General features: G+C 36.1%; 1 protein-coding gene across 1 annotated transcript in view; it reads right to left on the reverse strand.

The window, feature by feature from the left end:
• The window catches only part of LOC113108567 (contactin-associated protein-like 5), a 63,191-nt gene that overhangs the window by 9,741 nt on the left and 34,866 nt on the right, over positions 1-18,584 (reverse strand). The window contains exons 8-15 of the mRNA XM_026271770.1: positions 18,146-18,419; positions 15,799-15,942; positions 13,749-13,920; positions 9,338-9,444; positions 8,833-8,952; positions 7,585-7,785; positions 4,517-4,673; positions 3,580-3,707 (exon numbers count right to left, since the gene is read on the reverse strand). Of these exons, the coding sequence (XP_026127555.1) occupies positions 3,580-3,707; positions 4,517-4,673; positions 7,585-7,785; positions 8,833-8,952; positions 9,338-9,444; positions 13,749-13,920; positions 15,799-15,942; positions 18,146-18,419 (1,303 nt within the window). The remainder of the gene's footprint in view (positions 1-3,579; positions 3,708-4,516; positions 4,674-7,584; positions 7,786-8,832; positions 8,953-9,337; positions 9,445-13,748; positions 13,921-15,798; positions 15,943-18,145; positions 18,420-18,584) is intronic.

Here is an 18,584-nt window from a genome sequence, read left to right on the forward strand (position 1 = left end):
AGGGTTCTAAGAGAATGGATGACGAACCTTACAGTTTCTCTTCTCCATCTCGCACCGACTTTGACGTGCATCTGACTCACTTTTTTAGGATCACTTCAATATGGTGAATGTTGCTGCGCAATCTTCCCCACAGGAGAATAGAGTTTTACCAGCCACAGGTTGATCTAGTGGTGATTTGATTCATTCTGGACTAATTCCATCCTCCGTGGATAATACCTTAACTCTGCTCCAGATGGCGGTTGCTCGTTTAGGACTGGATAACTCATCAGTGCAGCCAGCCCAGTCCAATGTCTTTTTTAGGCAACCTTCAGCTGGGTCTAACTTTGCTATGCCACCATGGAAGGATTTCGTTGCAGAATTTCAACCAATTTTCTCCCAAAAAAGAGCAACCTGTCGCTGCCCTTGTGGCCCTGTGAGACAATGTGCATTGCCCCAGTACTCGCTACTCAAAAATGCATATGAGTCTATCGCATATATAACTCATGCGGAAAACACAATATGTCAATTACTCTTCGCCACAACTTGTACACTTGAATCTGCAAATGGGGACCCCTTGGTTTCACAACTCCATCAAACTGCACTCCTGGCTATGGGCCACATACCTCGTGAACTGGGGTAGTCTTACAACAACGCTTCTGACAGCTCGCCGACATGTGTGGCTTGCCCAGGTGAAACTAACAGATGGTTGTAAAAAAACACTATGAGACCTCCCAATTGTTCCTGGTCATCTGTTTTGACCCAATATTCTGGAAAAGAGGTTAAAATTCTCTGAGGTCACTCATCAGTTGAATCAGGTTCAGTGCGCTCTTGTTTTCAAGGTGCCGGACATTCAGGCTCGACATAGTTTTGCACCAGTGGGGCCAAGTCAGTTACTTCATCATTTCAAAGAGGGATGGTGGTTTTTTCCAATTCTAGACTGGAGACATCTAAAAATGTTCTTGAAAACTCTTCCCTTTCATTTGTTATGTGCAGCAGATGTTCTTCGTTCAGTAAGCAATGAAGATTGTTCCACAAGCATCGATGTGAAAGATGCATACATTCATGGTCTGACTGCTCATCACCACAGTCTTTTTTTTTTTTAATTCAGTTTCAAGAACCAGACCTACCGTTCAGCCTGTCTTTGGCCCCTTGAGTTTTCACTAGGTGCATGACTGCAGTTCTACATACGCTGTGGTCCAGAGGAATGTGAATCCTGCCTTACCTGCTGTGTTCATCCACAAAACAAGCTGCCCGCAACACCAATCTACTTTTGTTTGTGGCCGGTGGTCTCCAGTTTGGTCAAGGGGCCACATCTATCTCCTGGAATTGCATGCAGTTTTCCTAGCCCTGCAGCATTTCTTGCCAGTTATTTCAGGCTGTGATGTCCTTATTTGGTCCGACAACACCTTGACAAATTTTCACCTAAACAGTCAAGGTCTCTGCAACCTACCCACAAGATACTTACTTGGTCTCTTCCTAGACTAGCATCATTGGTGGTGGTTCACCTCCCGGGATCGAGAAATCAGATCTTCTGCACCCAGGGCAATGGAGGCTTCCAACAATTTGTCAAAGCAGAAGTGGATGTTTTCGCAACAGAGGTGAGTTCGCTTGTGGTTTGCAAGAACAGAGCTTTGTCTCACGAGTGGCCAAACTGTCTGCTTTATGTCTTTCCTCCTCTTCCACTTTTGTGGGACACTTTACACAGGATATCTATGTGCAACCAAAGAGTGTTACTGCTAGCACCTTGTGAGCCTGCCATTTTTCGTACCATAATTAGGACAAGAACTGCATCCACACATCAGCTCTATGCAGCTCTTTGGATGATTTTCTTGTTGTGGTGCGAGGAGCATGGTTTAGAACCTGTACACTGTGAAGTTCCTGGAGTTCTCAGCTTTTTACAACATCTTTTGGATTCAGTCAAAGCAGCCTCCAAGCTGAAATGTTTAGGTTGTGGCCATTCCTGCACATTATGTTCAGGTTAATGGTTCTTCTCTTGGTTCTCATAATCTCTTGTGCAGTTTTTATAGGGGCCAGGATGGCTGAGACCAGATTTTCCTGCATGGGATTTGCAACTTGATTTTGTCTGTCTGACACAATTTGCCTTTGCAGAAAGCTGACCTAAAATGGATATCTTTAAACACTGTTTTTTGTTGTTGTTGCTGTCAGTTGCATCTGCTAAGCATGTTAGTGAGTTATGTATGCATTGGTTGCCAGATGATTCTGGTGTTGTGCTCAGAACAAATTCTTCTTTTCTACATAAAGTTCTGCTTCCGCTGTTTATAAATCAATTTAGCAGCTTTTCAGTCAGCACCACAGTCAGATTATTTAGGGGATCACCCTTAGTGTCCTGTGCTAGCCCGGAAGGGACATGTGACTGCTACAGTACCATCCATTTAGGAGCAAAGATCAGCTTTTTGTTTGTTATGGGGGTTCAAGGAAAGGGACCACTGTTTCAAAGCAGAGATTGTCAAATTTGATTGTTGAGGTTCTCTTTGTGGCATACAAGAAGCCCTGAAAACCTTTGCCAGAGGCTATCTCTTGTCATTCCACTAGGGTTGTGTCTACAACTTGAGCTGCTTTCAGAGAAGTCTCTATGGCAGATATTTACGCTGCTGCTACTTTGGCTTCCCCATGTACTTTTGCCTGCTTCTACAAGCTCAACGTTCCTGCACCTCATGCTGTCAGTTCAGCAGTTCTTCAGGAGCAACCTTGAACTTTTTTTCAGGCGAGTGGCATTCCTCATGACTGTATTGGTAGGAGTCATCCACTAGTGCTTAAGCACCACCTCTGGTGGTCAGGAGGAACGAAACAGAATACTAGTTACATATGCAACTGTAGTTCTGTGAATTCCGGATGACCGCCAGAGTTAGCTGTCACTCGGAATGCGCAAGAAAGGCATATTGAGACCGAAGGCTGAGCTAGTGTGCCTACGGAACCACTAAACTTTATTGGTATATTATCTCTACCTATTGAGCTGGTGCTGCGATAATCTACTAGTGCTTAAGCACCGCTCTCTGGCAGTCATCCGGAATTCACGGAACAACAGTTACATATGTTACTAGCGTTCAGTCGTTGTACAAACACGGTGGTCCGTATTAGTTCTGCCCCTCATCCACTGTGATTGGTTAGCTGACTAGAAAGTGTTAGTGATGAACGCAGCGTATTCCTGAAAGTTGAACTTTCTTCAACTCTCTGTGCAGAGAAAAGGACGTTCAGCATGCTCTTGGTGTTTTAAGAAATGCAGCGCTCCCATGTAGAACTAGGGCTGCAACAGCTAATCAATAAAATCGATTATTATCGATAATGAAAATAATCAACAACGATTCTCATTATCAATTGTTTTAAGGACATTGGGCAGAATGTGGAATGGTTTGTTTTTTTCAGTATAATTTAAATATAGAAAATAGGGGTTTTCATCTGATTAATGGATTAATCGACAAAAATTATCAGCCAACTAATCGATTATCAAAATAATCCTTAGTTGCATCCCTATTTAGAACAACTGAAAAAATACACTAGCCGCAGGGGAAAACATGGCCTTAGTTTCTTTTGAATCCATCCGTCATGTATGACAACAGCAGAAAAGATCAGTTCACGTACTGTCACCAGAGCACTGCAGGGGTCCCACGACATACATAGCTTCAGAGCCCAGTCTGTAAGTATCACCGACCACAATCTCCCGCACTGGCAAGTGCTCCTTATATGAGAGGACACCAGTGTCATTCTCCCTGTAAACAACAGATGAATAAGGAAACAAAACATAGCTTTATTTTAAACAAAAATGTATATATTAGATATATTTTATATAGCAAGGATGCATGAAATTGATCAAACATGTCAGTAAAGGTTTACATTTTCAAAATAAATAAATAAATAATAGAAAAAAAAAATATTTCAAATAATGGTGCTCTTTTAAAAATACCATTCAAAGCTAATAATAAGAAATGTTTCTTGATCACCAAATCAGCATATGATTAACAAAGGATTATGTGACACTGAAGACTAGTAATAACTGAAGATTCAGCTTTAAAATTATATTTTAAAAGATATTTAAACTTAAAATAGTTATCTCAATAAAATGAATGCAGCTTAGGAAAGCTTAAAAGGCTTCTCTTTTAAAAAAAAGAAAAACTTTCTTCAAACACATACTATACACACACACACACACACACACACACACAATAGATACAATTTTATATACAATACAGATACAATTTTAAATACATATCATATATTGTAGATTATTAACATACTTTACTGACTGTAGTGACCCTACAATAAGTCTTAATAAAAAATATGTAGTGTATGAAAAATGATGTGCTTTAACAGCTGTTATGGATCAGGTATAAATTATGCATAAAACTAGTCTAGGCTTATATAAAAGGTGTTTACTGTGTTTCATCTGGTTTTGAGCCTTGTCTGTGCACATAATTGCACAACTTGTGTGCAATTATCAGTGAATTAGGCCCAGTGTTAGTAAAAGTAAGGTCCATCTCAGTAATCTAATAGACGTCATGAAGTGCATTTGCCTTGTTACCATGACACTCTGTCTGCATCACAGTTGCAGAAGTAGTTCATGTCAGCACAGTTCTCTTCCAGACCGCATGAACACTGCTGCACCCCTGGCTGAATTCCTCCCCAGTAGGTCCTCTTCTCTCCTCTGCGGTCCACCCACCAGGACAAAGGGGAGCTGTCTGTAACGCCAGACTTATTAATGTTAATGCAAATGAAACACACAGATTCCATTTAAGACCTTTACAAATCAATTATTTACAGTAGATATCATAATAGATTTTCTTGCCTATTGTTGTTAATAGACACAATTTTACAATTAAATTACAGTTAAGAAACACTAAAAAGTTACATATTGAATTGAACATGAAATTTTGAAGTTGAAAAACTGAAATAGTATTTTCTTGAAAAAACATACAATTATCAAATATTATAAAAAAAAATATTATATATCATCAAGACTTATGTTAAACATTTTACTTACATGGGAAATGTGTAAAAATTTCAGTAATTTCAAATGGACACACATTCGTTAAGTGTAAGGAAACACACTGACTAATATACAGTAGATGGAGATATATATATATATATATATATATATATATATATATATATATATATATATATATATATACATCAGATTAAATATCTATTTCACTTCTCCATGACTGTAATTACTTGATCAGTGATGACAGCAACTACCTGGGAAATATGATACTTTTGATTTGTGTGAAAGAGAAGAATTTGCATGAGTATAGACCTTGACAGATCTTTAAACTGACAGCTTAATTAAGCACACTAAATCAAAACACTTGTGATAAGGTGTGTTAATAATTACTTCCAATAAATCTGCAATGCATATTAATGCCAAGTGGAATTTAATCTGGGCAGTAATTATGGATTTAGACTGGGATGACTGCCAGACTGTTTTTATTTTTTTATTCTCTGCTAGCTGATGAACTACAAGAAGTTTACAACTTAAATTAAAACTACATTTGGCATTCCTCTTGTAAATTTGATTTACATCTGATTAAATCATTTATATTGTTTATAAAAACCTGCCTCCTGACTTTGAGCGAGTGAGAGACATTACACTTTGTGATGCCATAATATTTGTTCACTCTCACCTCTAAATTGAAAGGAAAGCACTTTGACAAACTAGACAACAGCCTCAAAATAATTTAACACAAACTGATCTGTGTAAATGATGTGATGTAAATGTAAATTTGTTGTGTTAAACAACAATTTATTTTTTACTATTATTGTAAGAAGAAGAAGAAGAAGAAGAAGAAGAAAACTGATAAAAATCTTGAAAATCAATATTGTTTGGATTTGGTGAGAAATATGTTTACATGGCATGCTCAATTCATATAATTATAATATTAATAATAATAATTGATAACTCCTTGTTTTAAAAGGGTCACATGATTTTGCTAAAAAAATAACATGATTTTGTGTATTTGGTGTTATGAAATGTGTTTATGTGGATTAAGTTTAAAAAAACATAATTTTCCACATACTGTATTGTATCTATTGTTTCTCCTCTATGCCCTAAATTTTTACAAATCTCAACATTCTGAAAAAGCAAGTTATGCTCTGATTGGCCAGCTATCCATTGCATTGTAATTGGCTGAATACCTCAAGCGTGTGACGGAAATGTTACGCCCCTTACTATACTGTGATGCTGTGTCCCGGTGTTACGAGACAAAACCAATAAAACCCATAATAAATTAGGCATTTGATGCATCTAGTAGGGACATAATTACAGTTTACAATGACTTATACTATGTCTTTTTACGTGTTGTGTTGCATCGTGCCCCGTAAACATAAAACCATGTCTGAATTTGTGATCTGAGAAATGACAAACAACAAGCGCTACTCGACACTGCTCAAAACTCATGTTTTAATCATCAGTGGCAAATTACTGACAGACTGTGAGTCAAACCAGCTGGCATTGTAAACAGTTCTCAGTAAAATGCGCTGCAAACATCTGAACATTTCGATTGAACTGTTCTGAAACAATGTTGCAAATACAACTTAATCACTGATTTCTAGTTGTGTCCTCTTGTGGAAGACCAAACAAAGTAGTTTTGCTTTCACAACAAAACACATAATACTACATCGAGAATCAAAGTTACGCCTTCTTTCTTTGCATAAACATTTGGGTGGGGTTATGCAAATATTTCCACATAGTGACATAGATATGTAGCAGCGTATTTACATGAGGCGTTTTAGGAGGGGCATGGACGAGTCTTAACTTTAATAAAGAATATCTCTTTGAGTTTAAGACTATAGTCTTGGCAACTTCAGGGATCTTATCTATACACAAACAGTTTGTAACACTCCAAAGAGAAAGGAAAACTTGAAATCGCAACATGTGACCCCTTTAACTAAAGTGATCAAGACATTTGCCTATATTACCTGACTTATAACTAAGGTAACACATTTTAATAGCAAGAGGGACAGAGAGAAACCAGTGTTTCAAAAAGCAATACAAATAATTATGCTATTCTTTGAAGCCAGCTGGACCAGAAGAGAGAGACAGAGAGAGAACCCCATACCCCCCCACCCCACACACACATTTTTTATGATACAATAGGTAGGGGATAATAATCTTGTTTATAGTCTGCAGTGACATGATATCTGCCTCAGGAGAACAGAGCTACATCAATTTTTCATAAACTGAGGAAAACTGCACATGACTCCCCCCAAGAGCTGCCAAAACTGAAATAACAGCTTTTGAAAACCTCTCTCTCTTCCTTCCTGCAGACACTGGGTGACCATTATGACCTTTCTCACATACGTTATGGTAAGATGCTAATGAACCGAATATTTTTGCATGGTAAAATTGTCTAGTAACGCACTTCAGAAAAGTGTTTGTCTACATTTACTGTCATGATGCTTGACAGACCGAAATGTCTGCATGTAAAATTTTCAGATTTATGCTGATTTCATATATTTCATTGTTCATCATAATTCAGAAGTACTAATATTATTTAGTACTTAATAAACAGTAACATGTTAATCTAGCATGGACTGATCTTTCAGCATTGATCCATCCCTAAGCTCTGAGAGACTAAGGCCAGTACTTACCCCAGGGGTTAAACAGCCGTGACCTTCTGCAGTGGTAGGCGATTCTCTGCTCACAGTGTTCTGACAGAGACACCAGGGCCTTCAGCTGTTCAGATGAGGCACTATAATTAAACCATCCCACATATGGCTTCTGCAGTGTAGAGCCTCGTACTCTGACTGCATTTGAGCTGTTGTGACGAACCACTGTCCACACTTTGCTTCCTGAAACATTTGATGCTCTGTATTATTTCAACATTCCAGGACACGTAAAAGGTACAAAACAAATGTGTGTCTTTTTTACCATTTAATAAGAATAAGAATAAGAAAAATTCTAGTGAAACATATGGACAGACAGATGAAGTAAATAAATCACGGAGTTGCAGACCAAGACAACATTCTCAGTGAGCAAGACAAAGAGATGACAGTGCTGTGCCCTGGGCTGCCCCAGAGAAAACTGCCACCCAAAGTAACTGTCTATAATGTCTATTCAAGCATTTACCAAAGCTCAAAGCTTATGGTTTCACAATTATTATTATTATTATTTTTTTTTTATTCCCTAATAAATTAAGTTACTGGCTATTCAGAACTTCTACAACCCAAAACAAAAATAGCAGAAGTTAACTATTTTTTGCTGCTTATTCAAAATCACTCATTAGCTTTAAATATATGAATTGTTTTAATCTGATTCTGAATTATTAAATTGCTTTTAGTCAATCATTATTTGTGGAAACAATAAAAATAAAATAAAATAGAAACAAAAACAATTATTGGTGACTTCTCTTATAAAAACCATGTTTGTTGTAATTCCCAACCATTGCTCACTCCAAAATGAATGTTTAATGGCAAACACAAGGTTAGCAGATATACTGTTAGTTCATAATGGGTTTCGCTTTTTCTCCACAAAAGTCACCGTACTGAATTCAGCATTTTTAAAGTCTATTCCTACACTGACACGCATTCAATTCGAACACAGGACACGTCATTTTATACTTGCGGCAGGATTTTGAACAACCTCTGAAGTCATAGTCATTGAATACAACTCATTTGTATTTTAAAGTCATACCACTTCTTGTCCAGTGTGTGATCCTCTTTACAGTTAGTTTTGTTAATGTTGGAGGCTCACGGTTGGAGGGCATAAGCTATAAATATATAACGCTAATTCCAGACCCTGTAAATAAATGACTTTTGAACTGAGTAAAACACATATGAAAGATATAACAGTTTGATCCAATCTAACATTTGAGCTAGGGGAAGAAAGAAATAACCGACCTGTAATATTACAGTAGACCTGAATAGGATCAAGAGGGCCACTTCCATCAGGATCTATCGAGAAATATCCAGAAGTGCTTCCAGCAAGCCTGTAGTGTTCACATGAAGCTTCATATATGGCTAAGAATTCAAAAAGAGAATACAACATTTCATTAAGTTACCTGAATATTTCACAAACAACATCAAGGACACTGTTTGGAGTTTCTGGATAAAACAGTGCTGTCTAGATGTCTATATTGTAGCAAACATTATGAAAAGATGATTCCTTTGAGCAAAAAACACAGATCTGCAAATCAAGGATTAAAGCTTCCTTAAAATCTGATTGAGTATTTCATAATGCAGGCACTGTACAGTATGTCATGTTAGTTTTGCGCCGTGTGCATGTTTTTAAAGCTTTTCAAACTCAAATTCAAATAACCCTAAGGGAATTTTGACAGTGAACAATACATAATAAAAATGAACAGTAAGTGTGTCTAAAATGTAGGAATCCATTGCGCAGACCTACAGTTATGGCACGTAGCTCCACTGTATCCTGTACCAGTGCAATCACAAGAGAAAGACGACCACGTCTGGGAACACCGGCTGCCATGCTCACAGAAATTATACAGACACCTGTCATATAAAAAGAGATAGGTAAACATTTAGTTCAATTACACAGTAAAAAATGAGAACAAACCAAGTGTGACAAAGGATTAGAAATGTGCTTTGAAACAAAATATAAGCAGTCAGCATTTATTTTTAACAGGCTCATTTTGAATGAAAGTCCTAAGACGACAGAGAACTGACTACATGTCCATCTCAAGTCAAAATCAATTTTCTGCGACTGAATGAGTATGTCAGCATACAATTAAGTTGTCTGTTGCTGGCATTGAAATAGACCTTAATGTGGCCTCACTGCTCAGACAGCACCAAACAGTCTGTTAAATCAAGAGAATCGTTGTGCTTTTGACAGAATATTTTATACCAAGTGGAGCTGGATCTAATTTAGAAAGGGTAAATGAATATGTGAATTTGTGCGAGGGGAGTATCAGAGACGGTGGATGTGACTGTCGCTTGCCTGCAGAAAATTAATTTCCTTTTCAATAATTTATTTGCTTTTCTATGAAAAGCACAAAGTCATGATGGTCCATAACCTCTAACAAAGGGAATCTTTTACAAATGAAAGAACAAAATCAACTAAAGCTAAAAGCTTACACAAAAGAGGTATTCAGTATAGTCCTGGATGTCATGAAATGCAATTTTAACACTGTGTAAAGAATACACGAATGTACTGTACATGATCAAAATTTCAAATTTAGAACATGATTCAGCAAATTTCAGCTCATTTCATCCATCTGTTTTCCTCAGTAACAGAGTTAGATGAGCCTTTGTTTTCTTCAGAGTAGGGAAGTCTTGCCTGTCGATAATACAGACATACAAAAATTGATATGCTTGCTGGAGACGTGTTGATTAATAGCGCATTAATTTGTCTGCTTAACTTTCACAATTACCAGCCTTTTAGGCCTGCATATATTATTTCACAGAGCTCAGTTTGCACGCCTAGTCCCTGAAGAGCCCACTTTATGAGGCCTCCACGTACTGTCCAATAAAGCCATTCAAACAGCCATTAACCACTACAGGCAGAGTCAACTGCAGGCCGGATACTGTTTCAGGTGATGATTTCATTACCTCTCTGCTATTTCTAGTCATGCTTGGAAAAAAGTTTTGCTGGACCATAAAATTATGGCGACCAATGTGCAGAACTGCTCTGCTGCAATAAACTGCCCTGTGAAATTTTACTGAGAGATTTCCGGTAAGGGGACATTGTCAAAAGTAAAAGTCAATGACCTGAAAATTTGTTGTAAGGTTGGTGACGTGGAAAAAAGCAGGACACACCGTGTGTGTTTTTAGTGAGTGATGGACAGCTGATCTCCATTCGTGATTTTAACTGGTCACATAAGTCCCATTAAATCACAAAACAGTCACTCTAATACTTCAGTAACATTAAACATTTATAACAGCATTAATATTATTAGCAATATAAATCCAGAATGGTGATATAGAGACATCAATTAAAGGAGAACTTACACATACATCAGAATTTAAGGGAATTATAACTTAATTATGATATGAAAACGAATAACCTTATCATCAAGGAGACACGCAGCAATATTGAAGAAGTTACTTTGGGGTTTTCAAACAGATGCTTAGACATGATGATACTCTTGTATTTAGGCAAGTATATAGTACCATTCAATAACCCTTACCATTAAAAGTTTATGGAATTATTATAAATATTATATTATTTGGCTATTCTTTTAAATTTCTAAAGAATAGTGATTAAAAAAAGTTTTAGGGTTTTATAAATGACATTTAAAATATATTCATATAGAAAACTGTTACTTTAACTTGTAATCATTCACAAATAAATGCAGACTTGGTGAACATAAGAATAAATAAAAATAAACATTTAAAAATAAAATCATAATAATAATAATTCTTACCAACCCCAAATTTTGAGCGGTAAAGTAGTTTCACACATGAAAATATTACTTACTATATCAGTAAAATTATAGAATACTATTTATACAGTGTAAAAAATTAAGTGATATTATAAAATCACTTAATTTTTCATGGGAACTATTTTACTCTACTGACAACAGTTTTAAACCTCAGATACACTGTCAAAATTAATGAGGTTAATGGGTTAATATATTTATGTGTGTATGTGTGTGTGTACATATTCATTAAACTCTCAATTTGACAGCATATCTGAGATTAAAAATTGCTGTCAGTAGAATAAAATAATTCCCATGATATCAGGTGAAAATCCCTGAAATAAACCACATTACTAAGACAATACACCGAGGTGTTATGTGGGGGATATTATTAACAACTGAAATAGAATTATAAGTTTTAACATTAATACTTTAATTAATAATTCATCTACACTGTTTTTATATGAAAGCCAAACTAGTTCTGATAAGCTCATGTACTGTAGCTCATTTAGAGATACCTCACCTGAAACTGTTTTTCTCATGTCACCACCTTCAGACAAAATAAGGACTACATCATTAAAATAAATAAATGGATGTCTTTCACTGAGGCTTCATTAAGTTTGAAAATGTAAGTGCCAGACCAAAAAAATAAAAAATATTCTCCATGGAGAAGCTCTCTTTGACAATATCCAAAACCCAAAAGAGGGCAAAGCACTGCAGGGGTCAGCTATTTTGGCACTTGATTATCAGAGACGCAGTCTGAGGCTGCATACAGAGGGGACAGAGACGGAGGAAAGGTTCAGTCTAGCAGCCGGGAGCATTCACCCTCTGGCAGGCTCACAAAAACTGTCACATAGCTCACAGCGGAGGCCCTCAGACTATGACAGCTGCTCATGAATGATTTAGACTTGCCACTGATGGAGGGGTCTTGTCATGTTCATACAAGTTCACTATTAATAAAACCCCGCTGTACAGACAAGCCAGTGGGACATGTCCCTGCCGCCAAATAAAAACACATTGAGAGACTGAATAGAAGCCAGTACGGTGAGCCGGTTAAAGTGGAGCAATTACGGTACTCCTGAATAATGCAGAAATATGCTTAAGGTGAGAATATTGTTCCCAGGTTAGAACTGAATAATGTCTGAATTAAAGAATAGTTTCAGGCTTGTTTTTTCCAGAGTATGAAGAACTGCAATTTGAATGTAAGGAAGTAGAATTAAAATGAACTGAAATTCAAAGACATGCATATACAGTATGACATTTAAATACCAACTGCAGAAATGTGTATTTAATTGATATATTTTATCATATTTAATAAATTCATTTTTGTGCCCACGGTGGAAGAACTTTTAATTTCCAAGAATGCATTACCTGTGTGGAAATTCTATAGAATTCAATTCATTAAATTCCTTATCCTTTCAGACCAATTCAAGTTCAGTTGTGTGTTGTGAGCATTTAGATATTTAGGTGAACTATTCTTTTAATCTGATTTTAATAATGACTTAGGTTTTAAGGCTTTAGGAGTTAATATATAAAGTTTTCTGTAAAATCTTTTAGGATAATTATGTGGAATATTATAATATAGATAATACTATCTGACACTACATTTCAGAAGTTGGGGTATATGATTTTTTTTTTTTTTTTTTTTATACCTTTATTCAGGAAGGACACATACTGTAAACTGATTAAAAAAATGACAAAAATGTAAATACATACTTTCCATTCTTTAAAGAATTCCACCAAAACTAACTGATAATTAACACTGATAATTTATTATAAATACATTTAAAAAATACAGTACGCTATAATGGAAATGTATTTAAAACTATTTTAAATTGTAACAGTATTACTGTTTTTTTTTTTCTGTTTTTTTTTTTTTGTTTTGTTTTTTTTTATGAAATAAATGCAGACTTGGTGAGCATAAGAGATCTCTTTCAAAAACCCAAACTTTTGAACTATAGTGTACATCCTCTTAGTCTCAAACAGATCTCCAACTGAGGATATCATTACCCATTGTTGCTGCCATTTATCTTGTTTACTCCAAAGAAAGTAAATAAGGAGACAAGAGTAGAAATCTCTCTTCCTTAAAGCAGGACCACTGTAGACCTGGGGGACAGCAGGGGTCATGCAGCTCTGGGTCGATGAGGCTTCTGATTCCAGTACGCAGTAATGAGAAGAAGTGCAAAACACAGCACTGAGCTTGTTAGCTGGACACAAACCTAAATGAAAGTACAAATGAACTTCCCCCAGTTCTAATTAGGGCTCTGCCACTAGTCCAACTCAACCAGCATGACCTGGGCCTTAATGACAAAGAACAGCTCTGACATGTTCAAGTTTCATGAATAAAATGAAAACCAGTGTATATTTTGTGGTAGACAAATATAAAACAGCAACAGATATATTTAGCAGGCATATGTTCGACTCTGAGGAAAACCTCACCTGTCACGAATGCCACATAAGTCAAACTGTAGCTGATTGTAGCTTCCTAGATGACCTTGCTGGACTGACAGAAGATCAACAGGTTGGTTGTTGACAAGGATGAGCCGGACGCAGCCTTGAAAGGCCATTGTGGGATTCAAGCAGCTGGAGTCGTTCTGGGATATAGGACATCCTGAAAGAATTGATGAAAATATACCTGACTGTAGGCATGGATGTTAGAAGCAGTAAATAAATTTTAAAAAAGTGCTTCAAAAATGAAACTAACACACACACACACACACACACACACACCAAAAAGTAATTTATATTTTTCCAATTTTACTTTGAAGGCATCCACACATCATCATGTTCTATGGCTTGACTGACATTGACCTGTCAGTCAAAATCAACAAAATACTAGTTTTAAAAAAACATAGAAATATTGCTATTTGATTTATGTTGCATTTAATATTTTCTACATAACATAAATGGGTAACACTTTATAATAACTGCATGCTATTAATCATTGGTTAAGCATTAGGAAACAGTTAATTCATAATTTATAAAGCATTAATAGACATTTATAAGCAGTTTATAAATACAGATATAAATGCTTTATACCTGATTTAAAAGCATATCTATAATGTATTTAATAATTGTTTTTTCATACTTTATTAATGATCAACTTATCATTTCTAAATTAAGTATAGCATTATTTACACACCAGTTATTAAGGAGTTGTCAGTGGTTCATAAGATCACTTAGAAATTGTAAGTAAATGATTAATAAACTATTTAAATGTGCATTCATCTTTTTATTCAGACATATAGTAATAGTTAATTATAGTTTTAATAAATGGTTTATTAACATGTATTTCTACTGTAATTCAGGGTTAATTCAGGTAGTTATAAAACATAAGTAGTTGTTAGTTAACTATTTTTGTGAGCTCATCTAAAGTGAGGACTATTTATGCCTTGTAAAGCTTTTACAAATGAGATCTAAAGGCTGTTAATATTTCTATGTTCTGTATCACTGTGTGGTGTTTGTTTCCATTTTTTGTTTAGAAGATAACTGAGCCTTTAAATATCCTTTATAAATGCTTTACAAGGCATAACTAGACTCACTTTAGATGAGCTCACATAAATAGTTAACTGACCACTACTAAATGCTTTATAACTACCTGAATTTACTACATTTCTTGTGATCTTATGAATCACTAGCAACTCCTAAATAACTGGTTTGTAAATAATGCTATACTTCATTGAGAAATGATAAATTGATCATGAATAAAGTATGAAAATACAATTATTAAACACATTCTAGATATGCTTTTAAATCAAGAATAAAGCATTTATATCTGTATTTATAAACTGCTTATTACTGTCTATTAATGCTTTATAAATTATGAATTATCTGTTTACTAATGCTTAATTAATGATTAATAGTGTGCAGTTATTATAAAGTGTTACCCATAAAGGTTATATATAATAACTTATTTGTTACTGTTAACCAAAAGTAAAAGTATGTAAAAAGTAAAAAAAAAAAAAAAAATACAAGTAATACCACATAAATATCACATAATAAAAAAAAAATTAACTTAAAATTAACTAGTTTAAATAAAAATATAAAAAAAGAAAATGAAAAGAAATTAATTAATTAATAAAATGATGTAATAGAAATATTAAAAAAACGGCAAAAACCAATATACAGTAAGGGGCAAAAGCTCATAACAAGATTACTAAAACCTAAAACCAAAATTAAAACCAAAACTGAAAGTATAAAAATAAAAGCCAATTCAAAATATTGATAAACACTATGATTGTATATAAGTACTTTATATTCTTATATGCTGCTTTATATGTTTTGTTTTTAGTTTAATTTAAATGTCACCTTTGTGATCATTCACACACACGCACATGCACACGCACGCACGCACACACACACACACACACACACATATTTTTAGTAGCAACTGAACAATAGAATGGCATACTCAAAGTTTTGAATGCAAATAGCTAATCTATTACCCCAACTGTAACTGTAATGATCAAAATATTTGTTCACAGTATACCTCCAAAGTAGTGTTTGTTTTTGGGTTCCAGGTAGCTCTTCAACTGGATGGTGGATGCGGGCTCACTGTCCAGGGTCATGATGATCTGCAGACCTCTAGCATTGAGACTGACTGAATGCCACAAACCATCATTCACCCTCTGACCTGTCAATCGAAAATGACATATATTGTTTAATAAAAACTGAGACCATATGAACATCAAATGCCTTTTAATGCAACATGCAACATTATATGGTCATATGTAACCATATTACAATGTCAAACAAACCACACACATACTGTAAAGTCATCCAAGACAACAATCAATATGTGAACCAACAACTCTCGCACAAAACAAAGCCATAATGAAACAGAAAATTCAATATTTATTTTCAAAATTAAGTGCCAAAAACAAATCTCTTGGCAAAAAACTGCCCCCCTTCCAACCCTGTCCCCAATGTGAAAATTCTGTTTGAGGTTTGATTTAATTAATTCTGGCCATTACATGTGAAGGGCACCCAAGCTGTGTGTGGCCGCCGTGTGTCTACAGTCTCCCATGTGCTAGCCATCTGTTTGTCATTTGAGCTCAAGCGCTTTACTTCTTCTATTCCGGTAATTACAACACTCTCTATTTCAGCCAACACTTCTATGGCGTGAGTTAGACCAAAAACAATTGGTTTCAGGTAGGATAAAACAGCCGCTCTAACACAGACTGGACCTGCACAACAGATGGAGAGCACCCTCTTCCACGTGTCGATTGTTGTCGAACATCAGGTTTCCTCACTAGACTGAAACACACAACTGTCGGTCTCAGACACTAATCTTGTTTAGACCAGCATGTTTCCTTTCATCTATTGTCCAGAATGCTGAACAAAAAATAAAAATGACGTTATTGCCTTTGTGGGTAAGGAGATAAGTTGTAAGTAGTGACTTTTATACAAATCCCTTTGTTTTGCTCAGACATCTCATCGGTGAGAAGAGGACCAGAGAAAAAGCATGCAATCCTGTGCTGTGTAAGTAATAGGAAGTCTTTGCAATGCCAGGCTGGCTGAATTGAAAAAGAGAGACATTTAGACTCCTGATCGCTACGTGCACGTAATTGCTGAAACTGAGCAGCATTTCCAATTAGACTCCTTCAAAGCAGTAATTTCAGTGGCTAGAGTGTGTCATGCCTGGATAAAAGTGACAGCTCTACCATTTGATCACAATTGCATTTCTGTGTCACTTGCTGAAGCTTTATACCTTTTACAATTTGCCTGGTGCATGTTAAATTGTTGAGCTAAAGAATGAATGTTAAAAGACTATGCTATATCAATTACATGATTTACCAAACAAAAGTGACTGGGTTTGTTGACTACTACTACTGGTTTTTACATACGCTGGCATTTAAAGAACAAAGTCTAGTTGTGCAATTATACTCTCCTTACTTGAAAAAATGGGCTGCCTGGGCTTAGCTAGTTTAAACTGGTCTCCAAGTCTGGCCAAGCAGGAGTTTTTTTATTTTTCTGAAGTAAAAACACTTCTAAAACCAACCAACAGACCAGCCATCTCATTGCAAAACTAATATAGTAACAGCGTTGGAGAAATTATACAGCAGTGGCCAATTAATTTTTTATTTTTTTTACAGTTTCAGTTGTTTTTGTTGAGTTTGCCATTACGATACCCATAAAATGAATTATTGCCGGAACTGAATTATTAATTATTAAATGGAATCATGTTTTGGAGACTAAACAGGATCAGTATTTTCAGATCTGTCAGGTGCTCTAATAATTTTGGCCGCCACTTTACATGGAATGAATGGAATAACAAATATAGATATTGCACTGCATGCTAGCTTGCTTAGCTATACTTCTGACCACTGGTTGTGAAATGTAGTTCTCATCTCATCAGTAAACCCGTTTCTGTGATTAGTTGTAAATCTCCATCACGTGCGTTCAGATGGCGCAGTATTTAATACACAAGCTACACAATATCACATTCATAATCGAATACGCTAATGGACGCGATATTGCGTAACTTGTAAGTGAACTACAGCTCTGTGTATTAAATGCCACTCTGTCTGTAGACACGTGATGGAGATTTATTACTTATCACAGAACCTGCTTCACTGAAGAAATGTGCATGAAAATCACATGCAATTTATCGTGCAGCCCTGCACTGAAACTTGCTGCTAATGAAGCACTAGTGACCATGGCTAACTATGTCTTGGACACTGACCAAAAACCAGCAAACTAACTTAAGTGCCTTTAAAATACCTTTTCAGCAGAGTTAGTCCACCAAGAACCCCCAATGCACGTACTTAAACAACATATTTGAGATAAGCTGCATTTAAAGTCAAGCTGTAGAAGAGCAGAAAGGGTCTCCTCACCAGCTGACACTTCTGACATCTTCAGCGCTGATGTCTGGTGTGTGAGATGGAGACGCCCACTGCTGATCTGCAAAATCAGATAACGGGGCTCCTGACCAGAGATCAGTGGACTGGACAGCAGCAGGCCATCAGGGTTCCAGGTGCGAAACTGCAGGCGCACCGAAAAGCCCTCCAGGATCTGTGCAGGTGCTGGCAGTGACAGAAAGCTGCTGCTGGAGCTCTGAAATGTGGCGGCCACCAGCTGTGGTTCCGAGCAGGAAAAGGTCACGTTGCCCTGTGAGAGAAGGAAGAACACCAAAGCATCGGTTTACATGGAAGAAGGGAATAACCAAATGGCAATGCAGAATCATTACAATATCTACTGTTGCTGATCAGACACAAGGTAATCAGTAAATTTATGCCAATGTCAGATGTCATTGCTGAGGCCAAAACCATGGTT

Source organism: Carassius auratus, chromosome 9 (assembly GCF_003368295.1).
Source record: "Carassius auratus strain Wakin chromosome 9, ASM336829v1, whole genome shotgun sequence".
NCBI lineage: Eukaryota > Metazoa > Chordata > Actinopteri > Cypriniformes > Cyprinidae > Carassius > Carassius auratus.